Source organism: Ranitomeya imitator, chromosome 6 (assembly GCF_032444005.1).
Source record: "Ranitomeya imitator isolate aRanImi1 chromosome 6, aRanImi1.pri, whole genome shotgun sequence".
Taxonomy (NCBI): domain Eukaryota; kingdom Metazoa; phylum Chordata; class Amphibia; order Anura; family Dendrobatidae; genus Ranitomeya; species Ranitomeya imitator.
In genome coordinates, this window is record NC_091287.1 from 59754117 (window position 1) to 59778172 (window position 24056).

The 24056-nt window shown below is 41.6% G+C and overlaps 1 protein-coding gene across 1 annotated transcript in view; it reads left to right on the top strand.

The window, feature by feature from the left end:
* Window positions 1–24056, top strand: part of ADARB2 (adenosine deaminase RNA specific B2 (inactive)) — an 808988-nt gene that overhangs the window by 730081 nt on the left and 54851 nt on the right. Inside the window, exons 8-9 of the mRNA XM_069729698.1 lie at window positions 961–1112; window positions 11713–11881. Coding sequence (XP_069585799.1) covers window positions 961–1112; window positions 11713–11881 — 321 coding nt within the window. The remainder of the gene's footprint in view (window positions 1–960; window positions 1113–11712; window positions 11882–24056) is intronic.

The following is a 24056-nucleotide window of genomic DNA, read 5'->3' on the forward strand; positions in this document are numbered from 1 at the left end:
CTGGTATGGTCGTTGCTATAACGACGTGCTGGCGACGCCCCCCTACTTCCGGCGCTATATCGCTGTGGGCTCTGGGCCTGTTGCTATTGCAGCGTGGTTTTTTACTTCCGGTTGGTGCGGTTACATTCCCACTATATAAGACGGCACATGTGGACTCTTGGCACGCCCCCTGAGGAAGGTTTATATAACCGAAACGCGCGTCGGGGTCAGCAGTGTACGGCGTGGTGACAGGCACATATACCTGGGTATGTTTTTACGTCATTTTACATGCTATATTGCAATATGCCCTATATCCTTATGTCATCTGAATAAGCCGACTATGACTATATATTTGGCTACGCTGTGACATGTTTATTTCACCTATGCATTGTCCATTTATATTATTGAGATATGCCGTCCACGGCTCTTAGTGGGCACGTTCTGTGCTGCACTGTTGCATGTTTCCCCATGTTCCCCCTTTACTTGTTTTTATCTTATTATCTTTAATAAAGTACTACTTGCTATTTTGGACATAAAAGCTGTTGTTGGTGCTTTTTGGTTTGGTCTCAGTGTAATGTTGCAGCTTGTCCTGCCTACGTCCATATTAGTGGTGGGGACTATTATTCTGTTCCATTGTTGGACCCTATATTTAGTTATCCTCTCCCCACATGTTTAGGATGTCATTTGTTGTGTATTCATTCTATGGAGAAGTCAGAAGAGATAGTTCTTGGCCACTTGGCCAGATGAGCATAATTTACATTTTTTTTTAAATTGTAAATTGCAACACCCTTGCTCAGTTTTTTCTTTTGCCGTTGAAAAATTCAATTATTAGGTGTCACAATAAAGGAATATATAATACTAATAATGCAATTTTTGTAGAATTAAAAATATATTCTTTTCCTATGCTATGGTCACCTCTTTCTTATGTTTCTGTCTCGAGCCTTCCTTTCTCTGTAGTAAAGGTGTTTTGTCTCTCTACAGCAAGCACAGAAATGACTGGGAAAGGTCTGTTTTCATCCGGTTAAAAGAAGGAGGCTTCAGGCTAAAGGACAGCATCTCATTCCATCTATATGTTAGTACATCGCCGTGTGGAGATGCTCGGCTCAACTCTCCCTATGAGATCACATCTGATTGTAAGATTTGCCTTATTATGTACATTTTTTTCAGATTTTGTTTATTAAATCGACCTAAAGAATTTAATAATATCTACATCTTAGTCTTTAACCCCCGCCCTCCCCAATACATTGCTGAAGCTGCCGATATTGTTGGTTTCTGCCGACACTTTAATGTATATGTGGGGTCTCAGACAAGCGATTGCCGGGAGAGTAAAAGGGAACCTGTCACCCCCAAAATCAATGGTGAGGTAAGCCCACCGTCATCAGGGGCTTATCTACAGCATTCTGTAATGCTGAAGATAAGCTCCCGATGTAACCTGAAAGAGGAGATAAAGAGATTAGATTATACTCATCCAGGGGTGGTCCCGCTGCGGTCTGGTCAAATGGGTGTCTCAGGTCCGTTCTGGCACCTCCCATCTTCATTCCATGACATCCTCTTCTGGTCTTCACACCGCGGCTCTGCTGTACTTTCCTCTGCCTCTGTGGGCCTCTCTGACCTTTCCGGCGCCTGCGCACTGCAGACAAAGTACGCCTGCGCCGGAGCCGCGGCGTGAAGACCAAAAGAGGACATCATGGAATGAAGATGGGCGGCGCCGGAGCGGACCTGAGACACCCATTTGACGAGACCGCAGCGGGATCGCCCTTGGGTGAGTATAATCTAACCTCTTTTTCTCATCTTTCAGGATACATCGGCGGCTTATCTACAGCATTACAGAATGCTGTAGATAAGCCCCTGATGACGGTGAGCTTACCTCACCATCGATTTTGGGGGTGACAGGTTCCCTTTAAGGATTCCACCAATTTTGGACTTCTTGTAGCGGCTTTCTCATAGAGAGCACAGGAGCACTTGGCCGAGTGAATGCTCCCATGTTTGAGAGAGCTGACCAAGATGGCTGCTTTCCGGACAATCAACTAAACTATTGTTCTGTTGACAGCCATCTAATGTGTTTAGGCTTTACACTTAAAAGTAGGTTTAATTTTAAAAAAAAACAACAATGTAATATGATAATAGTTCAGACATTTGCTCATTTCTTAAATATTGTTACACACTGAAGCCCACAGTAACGTTTGCCTTCTTACACAACCAATTGTTCTTCATATGCTTTTCCAGGCAAACAGATTTTCTTTTGATTGCTTTTTCCTTTGCCTTATCTATACCTTTACTGTGTATCCACATGTGCAATGAAAGAATCGCTTCAGTGATTACCATTTACATGCACAATATCAGTCCCTTCGGGCTCCTAAGAGCTATTTCGACCATCCAGCTGATTTTATTACTGAAACATTGCATTTCTAAAATTCTCAACATATGGGCAGTCTGTGTATATAGTATTAATGTGCACACAAACCTTCTGTCTCTATCCAATTTTCGGAATCCAAGTACAGATAAAACTTAAACTAGCCATAAATGTCTGGGTTTTATTTTTCATTCCAATTCCGATTACCCATTTTTGGGCAATACCTTTTTGTTAGAACGTGCCTCGTCAATAAATTAAAAACAATCAGCTGTTATCTTTGTGAGAAATTGGCAGCAAATGTTCAATTTCCCTGCACCGCCACCACAGGGAAAATGAAGCATTACACAGTGCCATTTGAAATTGATGCAATGTCTGTGTAAAGCAGGACATGCCAGGTCTTCCTGATTGACAGACAGTCTTTATAAGTAACCTCTGCTCTTGAAACCCTCATCTATTAACCCCTTAATGACAGTGAGATTTTCTGTTTTTGCTTTTCGTTATTTTGCTCTCTGTCTTCCCATAGCCAGAACTTTTTTACGTTTCTGTCAATATGGCCATGTGAGGGTTTGTTTTTTGTGGGACCAGTTGTACTTTTGAACTATACCATTGGTTTGACCATATCATATACTGGAAAATGGGAAAAAAGTGTGGTGAAATTACGAAAAAAAAGTGTAATTCAACAATTGTTTTTTTTTTAATTTTATCATGTTGACTAAATGCTCAAACTGACCTGCCATTATGAATCTCCAGGTCATTATGAGTTCACAGATACCAAACATGTATAGGTTCTGTTTTATTTAAGTGGTGAAAATTTTTCAGGTCATGTGTGTTAGGTTTCAAGTTCCCACCGCCGCACAGGGAGAATCTTGAACCATCTCCGCTGCGGTCTCCCATTCTCCTCCAGCCACAGTGGAGCCTGCTCAGCAGAGACATCGGTCCCAGCATTTGGCTCAAGCTGATACTGTGCAGCCATTGTAACCAGTACTGATCAGCGGCGACAGGGCGTCCCTGGGACTAAGTCCTGCTTTTCTTCTTCTGAGCATACCCAAGGAACGACCTCTCATTGGAGGTCAGGGGTCACATGCTCAGGTCCTGAAGCAGCTTCTATTGGACCACTAGGAAGGTCCCGGAGTGATTCCGCTATAAAAGGTTTGCATGGCCGAACGGCCATGCGCTAGTGTAAACTTATTATCGTGTGTGTAGATGTATGCCTGTCGATGGATGAAAGCTCCGAATCATTCCCATCCCTAGTATATATGACTGTCTGCGAATGGTGGAAGCTACCTAGCGCCCGACAGTGCTATCCCACACAGCTAACACACGATACAGCGTCTGATAGCAGTGACCGCCAGTGCAGCGTCGTGCGCTAATAGAGCGCTTTCCTGGCCCAAGTCTGAGTGGTTAGTGGCATCCACCAGAGCGGCACTGCACGCACTTTTGTGAAGTAAAGTATTAATTCTATTAATCTCTGACACCCCAGTAGTGGTGTCGAGGGCAAGAGGTCTAGAGAAACTCTTTCCCTGAGTCTTGGGACAGAGTTCTGTGACTCCTTGCTTGCGCTCTTTGTGCAGTACCGCGGCCCTGTGATGCAACAGGGTTTGCTTCCTTCATACCGGGTGAAGCTAACCCATGTGTGTATCCACATTATACTGCCATATAGTCCGTCATTACTCAGCAGCAGGTTCCATCTCTGCACGGTGGACCCCGGGCTGTGAACGCACCTTATAATTATTTGGTGCTTTCCGCTAGCCCTAACAATGTGACACGGGTGCTGATGGGTGGGGTTTGTGACGTGCTTCCAGGATGAGCATGTTAAATGTTGCTGTCAGAGATTGAACATGTTAACAGCCCCTGGTGAATTGCAATTCCACATGTGGCTGTTAGGGGCACATGTCAGCTGATAAAATCAGCTGACATGTGCCGGAAAACATGCGGGCTCAATGTTGGAGCTCTCATGGAGTGCGGGGACACGACCTCAGATGTATATACATGTCAAAAGTCATTAAGGGGTTAAAGAAGCACCCCATCAAAGTTTTTATTCTCCTAATATATTGAAATCATCATATTATATAGCGCTGTGTACTAACAATTGCTCATTTTGCCTTTCTACCCAGTTATTCTCTTTTCCATTAGGTCTATGACAGCACGTGTTTAAAACAGACTAGCTGAAATCTCCTAAACTCTGTGTAGAAACAAGAAGTCTTTTTTCCCTGCATGAATCATCATTAAAACTACAATGGACTTTGCAGTTATGTAAAATTGTAATTCTAATGATGACTCATTCAGGGAAAACAGACTTCCTGTTTCTACATAGAGCTGAGAAGGAATCAGTTAGTCTGTTTTTAATGATGTCATAGACCCAATGGAAAAGATAAAAATGAACTGGGTAGAATGGCAAAATGAGAAATTTTCAGTACACAGTGCTGTATAATATGATGATTGCAATATATTAGGAGAATAAAAACTTTGATTGGGGTACTTCTTTAAACTCTTAATGACTTTTGACATGTATATACATCTAAGGTCGTGTCCATGCGAGCTCCAACATTGAGCCCGCATGTTTTCCGGCACACGTCAGTTGATTTTATCAGCAGACATGTGCCCCTAATAGCCGCATGTGGAATTGCGATCCACCAGGGGCTGCTAACATGTTCAATCTCTGACAGCAACATTTAACATGCTGTATAATATGATGATTGCAATTATATTAAGAGGATAAACACTTGTGAATTCATAGTGACCTGGAAAATCATAGTAGCAGGTCAGTTTTAGCATTTGGTGAACATTATTTTTTTTAAAATTCATTGTTGAATTGCATTTTTTTGCAATTTCATCGCACTTGGATTATTTTTCCCATTTTCCAGAACACTAAACAGTAAAATCAATGGAGTCGTTCAGAAGTAAAACTCGTCCTGCAAAAAATAAACCCTCACACAGCGATATTGATGGAAAAATATAAAAGTTATGGCTCTGGGAAGAAGAGGAGCAGGAAACGGAAATGCAAAAACGAAAATGGGCTGTGGTGTGAAAGGGTTAACAGTCTTGTTTTTTTTATATCATATTAATATCAAGTACAATATTATGTGTGGGCAGATAAAATGTTAATTAACATACATTATTAAAATACAGTTGCATACTGCTTTTTAGTTGAAACACATGAAAAGAAGCAGAGGAAATTATTTTCTGGCATAGATTTGATGGGGTAATTACAATAATATATACAACTCTCCATAATTTTTATGACTCATTTCTTAGTTTGAGATTATTATTTAGATGAACATTCAGAGGACGCTAAAATAAAAAACTAAGGGAGGAAAACAAGTTCTATCCTTAACGAAAACAAAAAATAAATCCACACTACAACACTAGACGACATTTCTGTTCTTTCTGTAATTTCAACTGTTAATTTTGAAAAAATAAAAACGATTTGAACCATATTTGAGAATTTATGATCGGTGATGCAGGAAAAGAAAAAGTGACTGATAAGTGGGGAAATAAACATTTTTTTAAAGTTATATTGAAAAAAATTAAAAGCGTGGTTACTATGTAAAGGGAATCTGTCACCACATTTAACCTATCTAAACAATTAATATGCGCATACAGGTTATAGATTGCTGAAAACAGTTCTGCCTGTGTGTCTCATATCCCAAGCCTTGTTGTTGCTGAGAAATCATCTTTTATCACTTTATATAAATGACCTCTTTCATGCTATGGCAAGGACACTGCCTGGAAGATAACTCTGCCTCCAGAGATTATTTTACATGAAAGGGAGTTACCAGTGTGAGACAATTAACTAACACAGAGCAAAAGTAATGAAATTTGTCTTATTGCAAACACATTTTTTTAGTTCTCAGAGCTTGGCTGTGTTGCAGCCCTGTCTGCCTGTGAGATGGAGGCTGAAGCTGAGAGGAACCTGCAGAAGAGAGAGCAGAGAGCGGACATAACACATCACACTGGTAACTCCCCCTCATATATAATGAGCTCTGGAGGCAGAGTTATCTTCCAGGCAGCATCCTCCCCAGAGCCTGGAAGAGGGCATTTATACAAAATGATAGAACATGATTTCTCAAAAACATGGAGTCTGATATGAGGCATACAGGTAGCAGACTATAACTGTATGCCCATATTAATAGTTTAGATAGAACACATGTGGTGACAGATTCTCTTTAAGATACAAAATCATAATGCAATCAAACCTAGTACAATAGCAAAGAATTATTAAGCATCTCTAGATAAAATTTTTATGTTTTTATATAAAGATTAGTGATGAGCGAGTGTACTCGTTGCTCGGGTTTTCTTGAGTACGCTCGTGTGATCTCCTAGAATTTGGAACTGCTCGGAGATTTAGTTTTCATCGCCTCAGCTGCATGATTTACAACTACTAGCCAGGCTAAGTACATGTGGGGGTTGCCTGGTTGCTAGGGAATCCCCCATGTACTCAGCCTGGCTAGTAGCTGTAAATCATTCAGCTGCCGCGATGAAAACTAAATCTCCGAACACTAACAAATACTTTGAGACCACCCAAGCGTGCTTGGGAAAACCCGAGCAACGAGTATACTCGCTCATCACTAATAAAGATGGAAAATGTGCATGGAGATAGACCAAAACAAAATTTGATTTTCCAGCTTTTTTAGACCAAAGCAAAACTTGATTTTCCAGCTTTTTAATACACGCTCTCTGTAAGGCTCTCTTCACACATCCATGTTTTCTGTCCGTGTAGCGTCCATTTTCACATGTACAAGAGACAAGTACACATGTGCGGCCATTATAATCTATGGGCTGCATTATAATCAGGGACTGCACACATGTCTGTAATTTTAAATAGACCGTGTGTCCATGTGACCCACTTGTAGATATGTGCATTTTTTTTCCAGCACAGCACAAAGGCACACAGATAACATAAGTGTGACATCTATGTGCCTGGTATTTGACACGTACTGGAATAGGGTGCAAAATAGAAATGAAATATTTTATGTGTTAAAGATGTACAAATATAGATAGATATCAGTGAGATAATTAGTGTTTTTCGTATTTAGCTTACTGTACATGGATTAACCTAATCAATAAAAACATGACGTGGCGTCCTCCCCATTTTTGGTAACCTAACCAGCAAAAGTAAAGCAGACACCTGTGAGCTGATATTATTAGGCTGGAAAGGTCCAGGGTTACTGGGCTCTTCCCAGCCTAAAAAAACCACCTCAGAAGTGGAGCATCACATTAGATGCACCAATTCCGGCACTTCTTCGCTCTTCCCAATTGCCCTGGTGTGTTGACAATCAAGGAAATGGTGCTTGAGGCCGATGTCAGCTGTTAATTGTCCAAAAACACAACCATAGACCTGCACACAGCTGGAATGGGCTACAAAACCATAAGTAAGATGCTGGGTGAGAAGGAGACAACTGTTGATGCAATAGTAAGAAAATGGAAGAAATACAAAATGACTGTCAATCGACATCAATCTGGGGCACGATGCAAAATCTCACCCCGTGGGGTATATTTGATCATGAGGAAGGTGAGAGATCAGCCTAAAACTACACGGGGAGAACTTGTTAATGATCTCAAGGCAGCTGGGACCACAGTCACCTAGAAAACTATTGGTAACACATTTTGCCGTAAAGGTTTAAAATCCTGCAGTTCCCGCAAGGTCCCCCTGCTCAAGAAGGCACATATGCAAGCCCATATGAAGTTTGCTAATGAACACCTGGATGATTCTTTGAGAGATTGGGATTAAAAATGCGTTGTGGCTGGGTCTTCCAGCAAGACAATGACCCAAAACATACAGCCGAGGCAACAAAGGAGTGGCACAAAAAGAAGCACATTAAGGTCATGGAGTGGCCTAGCCAGTCTCCAGATCTTATTCCCATTGCCAAGCGACAGCTTCAAAATTGTAATGATTTAAAGATGATCTGCAAAGAGGAGTGGACTAAAATGAATCCTGATATGTGCACAAACCTCATCTTCAAATACAAAAAAAGACTGACTTCTGTGCCAACAAGGGTTTTGCCACCAAGTCTTAAGTCTTGTTTGCCAGAGGGATCAAATACTTATTTCACACTGCAAAATGCAAATACATTTATAGAATTTATACAATGTGATTTTCTGGATTTTATTTTTGATGTTTTATCTTTCAATGTTAAAATGAATCTACCCTTAAATTTATAGACTGTTCATATCTTTGTCAGTGGGCAAACTTACAAAATCAGCACGGGATCAAATACTTATTTCTCCCACTGTATCTCAACTTGAGCAAAGCATTTGATAAAGTATCTCATACTATCCTTATTGAAAAAATGACCAAGTATAGGATTGACAAGACTGTGATTAGGTGGATTCATTACTGGCTTAGTAATCCTACTGAAAGATTGGTAATAAATGGATGCACATCCATTTGGAAGAGTGTTTCAAGTGGGGTACTACAAGGTTCACTCTTGGCCCCAGTGTTGTTAAACATTTTTAGAAATCATCTAGATAAGGGAACTGATAGTAAGCTAAACAAATTTGCAGATGATGCAAAGCTAGGAGGGATAGCTAATAGGGTTGAGCGAAACGGGTCGGCCAGATTCAGAAGTCGCCGACTTTTGGCAAAGTCGGGTTTCATGAAACCCGACCCCTGTGTGGGGTCGGCCATGAGGTTGGCGATCTTCTGATCTGGAATCGGAATTCCGATCCCGAGTTCCGATATGTTTAAGATATCGGGAATCGGTATCGGAATTCATATTTAAGTGTAAAATAAAGGATAAAAATAAAAAAATATTGATATACTCACCCTCGGACGCGCCCTGGTTCTCACCGGCAGCCTTCCTTCCTAAGAATGAGCACCTGAAGGGCCTTCGATGATGTCACGGCTTGTGATTGGTCGCGTGAGCGGTGACATGGGCGTCACACGACCAATCACAAGCCGCGACGTCATCTAAGGTCCTTCAGGCGCTAATTCTTAGGAAGGAAGCATCCGAGGGCGCGTCTGAGGGTGAGTATATTCCTAATAGGTATATACTCACCCTCGGACGCGCCAAGGTTCTAACCCGCAGCCTTCCTTCCTAAGAATCAGCGCCTGAAGGACCTTAGATGACGTCGCGGCTTGTGATTGGTCGCGTGACGCCCATGTGACCGCTCACGCGACCAATCACAAGCCGCGACGTCATCGAAGGTCCTTCAGGCGCTCATTCTTAGGAAGGAAGGCTGCCGGTGAGAACCAGGGCGCGTCCGAGGGTAAGTATATCAATATTTTTTATTTTGATTCTTTATTTTACACTTAAATATGGATCCCAGGGCCTGAAGGAGAGTTTCCTCTCCTTCAGACCCTGGGAACCATTAGAAACCCAAAGCACTGCATTGGGTTTCATGTTTCGGCCGACCCCAACCCCGACTTTTCTATAGGATCAGCCGATTTCACTCGACCCGACTTTTGGAAAAGTCGGGTTTCGTGAAACCCGACCCGATCCTATAAAAAGAAAAGTCGCTCAACCCTAATAGCTAACACTAGAGAAGACAGAGAAAGGATTCAGAAGGATCTAGATAAGCTTGAATGGGCAGCAACTAATAGAATGGTATTTAACAGGTAGAAAGCAAAACAAAAATTACATCTACAAAATGGGAGGAATAGAACTAAGCAGCAGTACGTGTGAAAAAGACTTGGTTATACTAATAGATCACAGACTGCACATGAGTCAACAGTGTAACGCAGCAGCAAAAAGGCAAACACAGTTCTAGGATGTATTAGGAGAAGCATAGAGTCTAGATTACATGACATAATTATTCCCCTATACTCCCCCTTCAGGTCTCATCTGGAATATGGTATCCAGTTCTGGGTACCACATTTTAAAAAAGACATTGAAAAAGTGGAGCAGGTTCAGAGAAGAGGTACCCGGGTGGTGAGCAGACGGCAAAGTATGTCCTACGAGGAACGATTAAAGAATCTTGGAATGTTTAGCTTGCACTAAAGAAGGCTAAGAGCAGACCTACTAGCTGTCTACAAATATCTAAAGGGGTGTCACAGTGTAGAGGGGTCATCATTATTCTAATTTTGCACATGGAAACACAAAAGCAGTAGAATTAAACTGAAAGGCAGAAGATACAGATTAGATATTAGAGAAAACTTTTTGACAGTGAGGGAGGTCAACAGGCTGCCATGAGAGGTGGTGAGTAGTGATGAGCAAGTATACTCGTTGCTCAGGTCTCCCAGCAGACTCATGTGGTCTCCGAGTATTTTGGGAGTATTGCGGAGATTTAGTTTTCATTGCCTCAGCTGCATGATTTGCGACTGCAAGACAGTTTGAATACATGTGTGGAATGCCTATTTGTTAGGGAATTCCTACATGTATTCAGCCTGTCTACAAGTCGCAAATCATGCAGCTGAGATGACAAAAACTAAATCTCCAAGCACGCCAAAATACTTGGAGATCACCCGAGCATGCTCGGGGGGACCCGAGCCACAATGCTACTCTGCCCATCACTACTGGTGGTGAGTTCTACTTCAATGAAAGTCTTCAAACAAAGGCTAGACAGACATCTGTCTGAGATTGTTTCATACATCCTGCTTTGTGCAGGGGATTAGATTCAACCCATGAGGTCCCTTCCAACTCTAACATTCTATTATTCTATGAGTAAGTCCTGGTGCTAGTTATGGATTAGTGTCTATCAGACACCCCCATTACTAACCCAGTAATACAAAAGAAAACATACAAATACATAAAAAATATATTTTTGTTTAAATAAGCACTTCCCCACACTTTCCGTGGTTCACCAATTTATGTTTAACAAAAAATCCCACAGAGGTCCAACGTAGTCCAGGGAATTTATTATTATTATTATTATACATTTTTATAGCGCCATTTATTCCATGGCGCTTTACATGTGAAAAGGGGGCAAATATAGACAAATACATTAAACATGAGCAAAAAACAAGGCACACAGGTACATAAGGAGGGAGGACCCTGCTCGCGAGGGCTCACAGTCTGCAGGCTATGGGTGAGGATACACTAGGAGAGGGTAGAGCTGGTTGTGCGGCGGTTCAGTAGGTTGAAGATCACTGCAGGCTGCAGGCTTGTCGGAAGAGGTGAGTCTTCAAGTTCTAATGTGTATGTATGTAGTATGTGTGTACGTGTATGACAGAGGGAGGGCATATATGCTGTACAGAGGCCCTTCATTGTCCGTGTCCACTCCTGTTCTTGTCCTTAGGTTTTGCAACAACGTACTAGTACAGGTGTATTGTATGTCATAGAGGATGGTGAAATTGGAAAGCACTGTTTTCTGTCTCTGATATATAAGAATGTTCCCATTTGCTAAAAGTAAACAGATTTTACTAATGGTATGGGATTTTAAAAAATTCATCATATTGCAAAATATATTGACTAGATCTTAAATGTGTCATTTTTTTCAAGTGAACAAGTGCAAGCGCATAGTGAGGAAGTTTCGAGGTCATCTTCGTACAAAGATTGAGTCTGGGGAAGGAACGATTCCAGTTAGGACTCGACCTGCAGTACAGACGTGGGACGGTGTCTTATCGGGAGAGCAGCTTGTCACGATGTCCTGTACAGACAAGATTACTAGGTAATTATATATTGAGTACAAACAAAATCCCATATGGAAATATAAACTTATTCTGAGGTCATAACTCAATTTTGAATATTAAAGTATAAATACGGGCATTAAGAAAAGCCCGTATTAAATTAAATTAGAGTATATTAAACCCTTAGTGACAGAGCCAATTTTGTACTTAATGACCAATCCAATTTTTACAATTCTGACCACTGTCACTTTATGAGGTTATAACTCTGGAACGCTTCAATGGATCCCACACTGATTCTGAGATTGTGTTTTTTCGTGACATATTATACTTCAGTGGTAAAATTTATTCAATGTGACTTTATTTATGAAAAAAATCAGAAATTTGGCCAATATTGTGAAAATTTAGCAATTTTCAAATTTTTAATTTTTGTGTCCTTAAGAGTCATATCACACAAAATAGTTAATAAATAACATTTCCCACATGTCTACTTTACCTTTACATCAGCCAAGACCCCGGAGATTTTCCGACGCTCAGGGGCACTATAACCTTATTACTCAGTGCCGTTAAAAAATGGCACTGAGGAATAATTACCCTTTACTGTCGCTATTAAAAGGCATGTCGTTAAGGGGTTAAACCATAATAAATTTGTATTCATAAATAAATAAAACATAATAGGAATTAAAACATAGTGCCGATAAATAGACGCTGGGATATATAGTCTATAATTGATATCAGACAAAAATACTGGACGTAGTAGTGCAATTGGCACCAAATACAGCAGTAGAGTGACTAAAGGTACCTTCACACATAACGATATTGTTAACGATATCGTTGCTATTTGTGACGTAGCAACGATATCGTTAATGAAATCGTTATGTGTGACAGCGACCAACGATCAGGCCCCTGCTGGGAGATCGTTGGTCGCTGAAGAAAGTCCAGAACTTTATTTCGTCGCTGGATCTCCCGTGGACATCGCTGGATCGGCGTGTGTGACACCGATCCAGCGATGTCTTCACTGGTAACCAGGGTAAACATCGGGTAACTAAGCGCAGGGCCGCGCTTAGTAACCCGATGTTTACCCTGGTTACCATGCTAAAAGTTAAAAAAAACAAACAGTACATACTTACCTACCGCTGTCTGTCCTCCAGCGCTGCGCTCTGCACTCCTCCTGTACTGTCTGTGAGCCGGAAAGCAGAGCGGTGACGTCACCGCTCTGCTTTCCGGCTCCCAGACAGTACAGGAGGAGAGCAGAGAAGCAGAGCGCAGCGCTGGAGGACAGACAGCGGTAGGTAAGTATGTAGTGTTTGTTTTTTTTTACTTTTAGCATGGTAACCAGGGTAAACATCGGGTTACTAAGCGCGGCCCTGCGCTTAGTTACCCGATGTTTACCCTGGTTACCGGCATCGTTGGTCGCTGGAGAGCTGTCTGTGTGACAGCTCTCCAGCGACCAAACAGCGACGCTGCAGCGATTCGGATCGTTGTCGGTATCGCTGCAGCGTCGCTAAATGTGAAGGGGCCTTAACTACAATACTGTTTAGATAATTATATATTTATACAAACTTGGTCCACAAGATATATATACACATGATTGGAAAACCTCATTAGGCATGAAGTGACAAGTGCAATGCAATATACCAATAACGTTACATATAGAGTAAGGGAAATACCTATATTTTGATATTACTAGTTTATATAATGATTGCTTATCACATTAAAGTGTAAAGTGACAGATGTCAATTCAGTATACATATTAGGTTAAATTTAGAGTAGATTTATTTATCAATAAAGATTTATTATGGTTTAATAAACTCTGGGTAGTTGGGCTTTTCTTAATGTCAATATTTATGCTTTAATTATATTTTAAGGCCTGAATTTTGGCTTAATTCCTTACCCATCATCAGTATGGTGGGTGCGCTTATTTAAATTTTTCATTTGAAGTCAATATCCAACTTTTAATACTAGTGTTAGGTGGTGATTGATATAAAATCATATAATGAATTTTTAGTACCAATCTGTCATAGCTCATAATCAATGGTTTGGTTTGGTGTTTACTGGAAGCAATTAAGACTCCCTAAGGCCAACTTCAAAATGGATATCCAGTAATAGACCGATTTCATCCTCACACAGCTCCATGCCTGTCTATGGGTTGATTCTGTAAATTTAGCCTAAAAGGGTTGTCTACTTTATCTTTATTTTAACAATTGTGTTACGGACATGACATTAATATGTAAATATAACAGGTTCTCCTCCTCTTCTTGTTATTGTGGCCATCCTCACAGACTGCACAGCTCTCCTGTCCTTAAAATTGCCACTGATGGAGGAGCATGTGACCAGACCAGTCCATCAGCCACCTCCAAAAGTCAGAATTACCATGTACAGCTTCTTCACATCCTCCTCCACCAGCAGCCATTATGAGAAGAGGAGAACTGTGCAGTCTGTGAGGACGGCTGTACTAGCAAGGGTAGGAAGACATGTAATATACAGTTTATATATCCATATTTTTATATATATATATATATATATATATATACATTGGCTGTTATTTTGGAAGGGAGTGATATTCAAAAATTGCCATTAACGGCATCTTCCTGCATGTATTTATGGCATAGCAGAAGATCATTTTGACTGGATTGAACACTGGATTTGGAGCACCTGACGAGTGGCACGCTATGCCAGAAATCTCCCTCCAGTGTAGGACTAGAGTGAGAAATCTGGCATACAGAATGCCACAGTTTGTCATGAATTAGAAGAGCTGTGGTGTCAATACCCCCGCTGTGCCCTCATCCCGCCCCAGCTGCACCCACTTCAGCAGACCTGGAATAAACTGGCATGAAAATGCCAAGAGTCAAAAAATTTTGGCATAGCTTACATTTTTTACCACTTTTAAAAGCTTTTACACCAGAATTCTGGTGTGAGAGCATTGATGAAACGGGCCATTAAAATCATATTGTTCTCACTTAGTTTTGCTGTGGAGTTTTTATCCTTCCAACAATAAGTATCTTACTAGTCCGTTACAAAATAAGAATGAAGTTCCATGTAAGACTTTGCAGAAAGTCTTGACAGTAATAGGACATGGTCCTTCCAGGCCTTGTATGTTTTTAGCCCTTACTGATTTCTTTAGACAGTTTTGATCGGACCATAAAAATCACACGGGGAGCATTGTCTGGTTTCTTCCTCCCAGTGATTTCTACCAACTCCATGTCACTCTGGTTAAAGCCTGATGGATGCTATTAGTTTAGCACATTGCCTGTAGCCCATCCAACCCCCACACGGCAGGACATGATATCAAACTGCTTGATGTTTTTTTTTTTTAGCTTCCAGCTGTTTATATATAAAAATAAAATGTCTTTCTAAACTAAAGTAGTAAAGAATGAAGTAAAATGTATGTGTCTCATGTTTGAGAGGACTTATGTTTATAAGTTTTTCTGTTGCCCTTCTTTCATGATCGGTACATAGGGAGATCCACTTTTGTTTTCTTGAGTGCAATGGAAAATATCATTGCTTTATTTGTAATGTTGCTCTCATGTCTTCTCATTGTCGGCCATTTTTATACTCTTTTCCATGTAATCTTGGGCTGTTTAGAGAAGCAATTTTGAAATCCTCAATTAAGAAATTTATAGAAGAGCAGTCACTCGCCCAGGATCTCATCTATTAGCCAGATAGGGCGGCGGAGAGCGGCTGCAAAGAGAATCCACCTCTAACCATGTAGCGCTTCAGTAGCACTCCATTGTGCTCCATGATCAGTGGTCAAGCACGTAGATATCCATTGGTTTTATTTCCTGGCATAGCTATGTGATTTAATATGAGCTGAATTTCTATATTACAAGGAATGTCTAATTTAGAAAACAAAAATTCATTTACCATATTATCAGGACATTTTAACTTAATAAAGGGGGTTCTAAGATCCGGATCCTCATTGTTCGACCAGAGCAGAGCGCGGTTACAGAATACCTCTCGTTCTGGAGGACCTATCCTGTGTTGCATTACATGAACAACCTGTTGGTCTGAATTGATACTGTGTGTTATGGCTCACCTGGAAGGTGGATTCCTTAAGTCGTAGATAAGGATAAGCATCACAGACTAAGGGTACCGTCACACAGTGGCATTTTGATCACTACGACGGCACGATCCGTGACGCTCCAGCATCGTAACAATATCGATCCAGCGTCGTAGACTGCTGTCACACTTTGCAATGTACGACGCTGGAGCGATAATTTCATGACGTATGTGCGATATAGAAGCCGTTGGTTACTATGCGCACATCGTATACAATATTGTGCACACCTTTGTTACACCATGCGATCATGCCGCCACAGCGGGACACTAGACGACGAAAGAAAGTTTCAAACGATCTGCTACGACGTACGATTCTCAGCGGGGTCCCTGATCGCAGGAGCGTCAGACACAGCGAGATTGCTGGAACGTCACGGATATATCGCTGGAACGTCACGGATCGTGCCGTCGTAGCGATCAAAATGCCACTGTGTGACGGTACCCTAAGGCGTTGAGGCCGCAGAGTAGGATAGACCAGAGCCGGACTGGCCATCTGGCAATTCTGGCAAATGCCAGAAGGGCCTGTCTGGTTGTGGGCTGCCTTGTCTGAAACGTTGTTAATAGAATCGGTGTTCTCCAGACACCCATACTGTTAAGAGTTGTGGCGGAGCACAAAGTCGCTGTCTCAGTCACTTACACCACCAGGCCACCGATATTAGGAATATTGGTCTTGTAGTAAATCTTGTTTTCCGCTATCCAGGGTAATATTATTAATATATCTCATCTAGTGCTTGGGGTCAGGGACAGCATGGGCCTGTGTGATCTCAAATGCCAGGGCTGAATTTCAGCCCCAGTCCATACCTGGGATAGACTAATGGTCACGTGGAGCAGCTAGGATCAGTAAAGCTGGATATATTGGACAGCATCTGGTCCAGTGGAGGAGGAAACGCGGACTGTCATGTTGGAGTAACAGAACTGTCCTGTGGTATCTGAGTTCAAGATGTTTGCAATAGATCCTTGTGCACTGGAACCGCCATGGAATAGACATGTTTTATAGCATTTTGAAAGATGCTTAACATGGGAAATCTGGACACCAAAGTCATGTTCCTCAAGTTGTGTTTATACAATCATTCCTGTCTCAATATTTATGGTTTTTACCAAGAGAGCATGGCTCAGAGGATTCTCTTATATGTAGGCTGCCCTGCATTATTACCCTGTGAGCAATGCTCCCTTTGGTGAAAAGCATGAAAATTAGCATTTTAAATAAAAAGGCACATGAGGACCTATTTACACTGTGCCACGCATAGTGTTACACAACCACCAACATTTTGTGGCCTGTTTACGCAGGCTGTACCAAATTAAGATTATCTGTAATACATCGTTCTGTGCCCATAGGGTCTCCATTGTTCTCAGCAGCACAGCTCCAAGAACGATGATCCGAAGTGCAAACGAAAAGATCATTTCACCCAATGAACAAGCAGTTTGCTCATTTGTCTGGTGATCGGCAGCCTGATTAGAATACACAATTATTATGAAATAATCATTCCTAGAAACACTCATTCATGAAAATCTTGCAATCTAACTGAACCTTAACTCTACGACCATATGGTGGAATTAAAAATAGAAAAAGAAGATTTCTAAGAGGAGCACCAGGAATAGACTACGGGTATACTCACACTGGCATAGCTTCTCTCAGAGAATTGGGACGATTATGACAATGACACTCTGCTCAAACTCTGTCAGAGATTTATGGAAGTGTCATCTGAGTGTGATCCGATTCCCTGGCATAAAAGAATCGTAGCACAGGAGCAGAGAGGAAGGAGAACGTAATGTGAGCAAGCCCCAAGAGTAAAAAAAAAAATGGCCAAAAGTATTGACACCCCTGCAATTCTGTCAGATAATACTCATTTTCTTCCTGAAAATGATTGCAAACACAAATACTTTGGTATTATTATCTTCATTTAATTTGTCTTAAATGAAAAAACACAAAAGAGAATGAAGCAAAAAGCAAAACACTAATCATTTCACACAAAACTCCAAAAATGGGCCAGACAAAAGAAATTGGCACCCTCAGCCTAATACTTGGTTGCACAACCTTTAGCCAAAATAACTGCGACCAACCGCTTCCGGTAACCATCAATGAGTTTCTTACAATGCTCTGCTGGAATTTTAGACCATTCTTCTTTGGCAAACTGCTCCAGGTCCCTGATATTTGAAGGATGCCTTCTCCAAACTGCCATTTTTAGATCTCTCCACAGGTGTTCTATGGGGTTCAGGTCTGGACTCATTGCTGGCCACCTTAGAAGTCTCCAGTCTCTCAAACCATTTTCTAGTGCTTTTTGAAATGTGTTTTGGGTCATTGTCCTGCTGGAAGACCCATGACCTCTGAGGGAGACCCAGCCTTCTCACACTGGGCCCTACATTATGCTGCAAAATTTGTTGGTAGTCTTCAGACTTCATAATGCCATGCACACGGTCAAGTAGTCCAGTGCCAGAGGCAGCAAAGCAACCCCAAAACATCAGGGAACCTCTGCCATGTTTGACTGTAGGGACCGTGTTCTTTTCTTTGAATGCCTCTTTTTTCTCCTGTAAACTCTATGTTGATGCCTTTGCACAAAAAGCTCTACTTTTGTCTCATCTGACCAGAGAACATTCTTCCAAAACGTTTTAGGCTTTTTCAGGTAAGTTTTGGCAAACTCCAGCCTGGCTTTTTTATGTCTCGGGGTAAGAAGTGGGGTCTTCCTGGGTCTCCTACCATACAGTCCCTTTTTATTCAGACGCCAACGGATAGTACGGGTTGACATTGTTGTACCCTCGGACTGCAGGGCAGCTTGAACTTGTTTGGATGTTAGTCGAGGTTCTTTATCCAACATCCGCACAATCTTGCGTTGAAATCTCTTGTCAATTTTTCTTTTCTGTCCACATCTAGAGAGGTTAGCCACAGTGCCATGGGCTGTAAACTTCTTGATGACACTGCGCACGGTAGACACAGGAACATTCAGGTCTTTGGAGATGGACTTGTAGCCTTGAGATTGCTCATGCTTCCTCACAATTTGGTTTCTCAAGTCCTCAGACAGTTCTTTGGTCTTCTTTCTTTTCTCCATGCTCAATGTGGTACACACAAGGACACAGGACAGAGGTTGAGTCAACTTTAATCCATGTCAACTGTCTGCAAGTGTGATTTAGTTATTGCCAACACCTGTTAGGTGCCACAGGTAAGTTACAGGTGCTGTTAATTACACAAATTAGAGAAGCATCACATGATTTTTTGAACAGTGCCAATACTTTTGTCCACCCCCTTTTTTATGTTTGGTGTGGAATTATATCCAATTTGTCTTTAGGACAATTCTTTTTGTGTTTTTTCATTTAAGACAAATTAAATGAAGATAATAATACCAAATAATTTGTGTTTGCAATCATTTTCAGGAAGAAAATGAGTATTATCTGACAGAATTGCAGGGGTGTCAATACTTTTGGCCATGACTGTATATCTGATTACAGGTTCTCTTTAAGGGGGAACTTGGTCTATAACAATACTTAGGCATATATGCTAGTAACATTCATGTAAGTGCCAGAACCCAATGTGTTTCCCCAGCAGATCATTGCCCGCAGTATCACACTACATCTATCAGCCAGCCTTCTCCCCATAGTGCACCCTAGTGCACAACGCACCCAACATAGTGCAGGTATAGTAGTACCAGCCATAGAGGCCAATTCAGCATTTGCATTCTGCCATACAGATGAAAATTATCTGAGGTTTTTTTAGGATGAAAATCGGATGATTGTTTATATGCTCGCGTGAACTTAGCCTTAGACGGCATTGACACATCCTTGTGAGTGCTACCATCCAAGAGAAACTGAACATTGTTTTTCAGGCGCCATCCTAATTGCTGACATCTTTTTGTCATCTGCTTTATTTTTCCACTTTAGCAGGCGAACTGTCTGAAAATGAACAATTGGTGGAAAAAGGTTGAACTTGATGGACCTACGTCTTTTTTTTTTTCAACCTACGGAACTATGTAACTTTTTTATGCCTTGACTTAACAATGGATTATTTAAAAATGAAAAGGTTTACAGATAATAAATTGGTTAAACCAGTCTTACCTGTGTGCCTCATAGCTGCAGTGCAGATGTTGAGAAAGGCAGTCTTAGTGTTATATGCTAGTGATTTCTTCCAGGCTCTGGGACGTGCGGTGCCCCGAGGAAATCCCTGCCTCATCTCTTCATTTTAATGCCACACCTCTCCAATGTGCGTCACGTAATCCTGCGCCTGCGCACTGCACTCATGCTGTTCTATGTACCATATCTGCCCTTCTAGGCTGTGTTTTCACTGCGCAGTAGTAGTGAGTAGTTGTGTCACACTGTTTCTGTGAGTGTAGCCTTAGAATCGCTTTTATTCCAGAAAGAAGGCACAAAAGCAATGAGGTATTGGCCCTTTAGTATTTTTAATGAAGGCTATTTCTAAATTTTCTTTATATTTTAAATGAAATAAAGTCATTAAAATACCTGCAAAGCTTACAATAATCAACAGTATTGATGTACGAATGAATGATGGTCATTACACATACATTGATTACATTGTAAAGGGGCACGCTGTATGTTGGATAACTATAACTTTGGGATTGATTGGAGAACAATATACTCCTACATCATGTACAATAAAATGTCCCTTGTGTCAATCATAACAATTCTCCTGTGTCCCCGTCGGAGAAGCTGTTTTCCTGCTTCTGTTTTGTACTAAACCTTTCTAATTCAGCAATCTAATAATACGTATTTGTGCCCCATAGCGAGATTCGCTCTTACGGATGAGGTGCCTTTGTCTCCTATTCTCGAAGATGGTTATGAGCATTTCACCTATTTCATCTATGGCATTTCTATGATTGACAAATGGGGGAAAAATATTTACTTAAGGTTTAACTATATTGAAAACTGGACAAGGGATTTTGTCTCTGTAAACAGCGCTGTAATATCAAGTGTTTGAACAAATGAGAGGAAATTCTCTCCCACTTCTGGCGGTGGAGATTTCCCAGTTAACATTGATTCTGATTATAAATAAGCTATTGGATTTGTGATTCAGCAATCGGCAGGCAGTTGAGTTTTTCAGGTATTGTTGTTGAGCTCACCATCACCTGAGAAAGTTTTTTTCAGCCTTGACAGTGGATTTTGTCAGGGATTGAATTCTAGATGACATTTGGAATAAAATAACCGAAGCGTTTAGATTCATTAATAAATCTTCCATCCAATTTGCTGCATCAGAACATGAGAAGTCACACTTTCATATGGTGGTACTAGCTTTATCCATTACGTTTAGGGTGCAAAAGTGTTATGCATGTCTAGAAGAAATTTTTCCAAATAAAAATGCTTTCAAAATTACAAGTCTTAATAGTTTATTTTTTTTTATCAATTTGCTAAATGCAAAGTGAATGAGCGAAAGAGTAATCTAAATCTAAATTTTTTGCCTTCCTCTGGATCAACATGTTAGGGCAGGGGTGTCAAACTGCATTCCTCCAGGGCTGCAAACAGGTCATGTTTTCAGGATTTCCTTGTACTGCACAGGTGATAATTTAATCACCTACACACATAATGATTGCAGAACCTAGTGCAATGCTAAGGAAATCTTGAAAACACGCATGGTTTGCGGCCCTCGAGGAATGCAGTTTGACACCCCTGTGTTAGGGCATGTTAGCTTAGGCTTCTTTCACACTTGCGTCGGTACGGGGCCGTTGCAATGCGTCGGCGTGACGTAACGATGTACATTGTGCAAATTTGGCACAACGTGGGTAGCGGATGCAGTTAAGTTCCAGGGAGGAGGGGGCGGAGTTCCGTCAGCGCTTGCGCGGTCGGAAATGGCGGACGCGACGTACGAAAACACTACATTTAATGTTTTTTCGTGCCGACAGTCCGCCAAAACACGACGCATCCAGTGCAAGACAGACGTGACGTATGGATCCATCGGCAATACAAGTCTATGGGGAAAAGACGCATCCTGCGGGCACATTTGCAGGATCCGTTTTTTCCCCAAAAACGACGCATTGCGACAGATTCCAAAAGACGCAAGTGTGAAAGTAGTATTAGGCTATGAGTTGAACTAGATGGACTTAAAGTCTTCCTTCAACCTTAATAACTATGTTACTAAATCAATATTTGGTGACCGCCCTTTGTCTTCAAACAGAATCATTCCTTCTACGTACACTTGAACACAGCTTTTAACCCCTTCGCGACATGCGCCGTACTAGTACTGCGCTGCCAGCACTGCATTTGTGCCAGCAGCAGTACTAGTACGGCGCACCGATCACCGCGGTCTTGCGCTGAGCGCCGCGGTGATCGGGTGCGGGTGTCAGCTGTATATGACAGCTGACACCCCGCAGCAATACCCACGATCGGCGGCAGCGCCGATCGCGGGCATTTAACCCCTCTGATGCCGCTGTCAGTAGTGACAGCGGCATAGAGGGGGATCGCGCAGGGACGGGGGCTCCCTGCGCTCTCCCACCGGAGAAACGCGATGAGATCGCGTTGCTCCGGTGACCCGGAAGGAGTCCCCGGATCCAAGATGGCCGCCGGACTCCTTCCGGGTCATGAAATGACCTGGCTAGCCAGCGCTTGCTGAGAGCAGGCGCCGGAAAGCCAGCTAAGCTGCCTGTCAGATCGTTGATCTGACAGAGTGCTATGCACGCTGTCAGATCAACGATCTGATCTAATACAGTGATGTCCCACCCTGGGACAATGGTACAAAGTAATAAAAAAAAAAAAATAGAATGTATAAAAAAAATTTAAAAAAAAATCGCCAAATCAAGAAAAAAAAAATTTCCCAGTAAATCCATTTATTTATGTAAATTAAAAAAAAACAATAAAAGTACACATATTTGGTATCGCCGCGTCTGTAACGACCCGCTCTATAAAACTATCCCACTAGTTAACCCCTTCAGTGAATACCGCAAAAAAAAAAAAAAAAAAAACAAGGCAAAAAACATTGCTTTATTATCATACAGGCAAACAAAAAGTGGAATAACACGCGATCAAAACGACGGATATAAATAACCATGGTACCGCTGAAAACGTCATCTTGTCCTGCAAAAAAAAAGCCGCCATACAGCATCATCAGCAGAAAACTAAAAAAGTTATAGCTCTCAGAATAAAGCGATGCAAAAACAATTATTTTTTTATATAAAATAGTTTTTATTGTGTAAAAGCGCCAAAACATAAAAAAATGATATAAATGAGGTATCGCTGTAATCGTACTGACCTGAAGAATAAAGCTTCTTTATCAATTTTACCACACATGGAACGGTATAAACGCCCCCCCTAAAAGAATTGCTGGTTTTTGTTCATTCCGCCTCATAAAAATCGGAATAAAAAGCGATCAAAAAATGTCATCTGCCCGAAAATGATACCAATAAAAACGTCAACTCGTCCCGCAAAAAACAAGATCTCACATGACTCTGTGGGCCAAAATATGGATAAATTATAGCTCTCAAAATGTGGTGATGCAAAAACTATTTTTTGCAATAAAAAGCATCTTTTAGTGTGTGACGGCTGCCAACCCTAAAAATCCGCCAAAAAAAACCGCTATAAAAGTAAATCAAACCCCCCTTCATCACCCCCTTAGTTAGGGAAAAATAATAAAATGTAAAAAAAATGTATTTATTTCCATTTTCCCATTACGGTTAGGGCTAGGGTTAGGACTAGGGTTAGGGCTAGGGTTAGGGTTAGGGCTAGGGTTAGGGTTGGGGTTGGGGCTAGGGTTAGGGTTACAATTGGGATTAGGGTTAGGGGTGTTGTTGGATTAGGGTTTCAGTTAGAATTGGGGGGTTTCCACTGTTTAGGCACATCAGGGGCTCTCCAAACGCGACATGGCGTCTGATCTCAATTCCAGCCAATTCTGCTTTGAAAAACTAAAACACTGCTCCTTCCCTTCCGAGTTCTCCTGTGCGCCCAAACAGTGGTTCCCTGTTGTGAATTCTGTGGCAGAGCTCCCTCCTGTGGTCACAAGTGGTACTTCGGCTGGTTCTCTCTGTGAGCTTCTGTTAGTGGAGGGAAGTGGTACTGCGGCTTCTGAGTTTCCTCCCTCAGGTGATCTGGTGAGGTCGTTAGGTGCTTCTCTACTTAACTCCACCTAATGCTTTGATCCTGGCTTCCTGTCAATGTTCCAGTGTTGGACTTGCTTTTCCCTGGATCATTCCTGTGGCCTGCTGCTCTGCATAGCTAAGTTCTTCTTTGCTATTT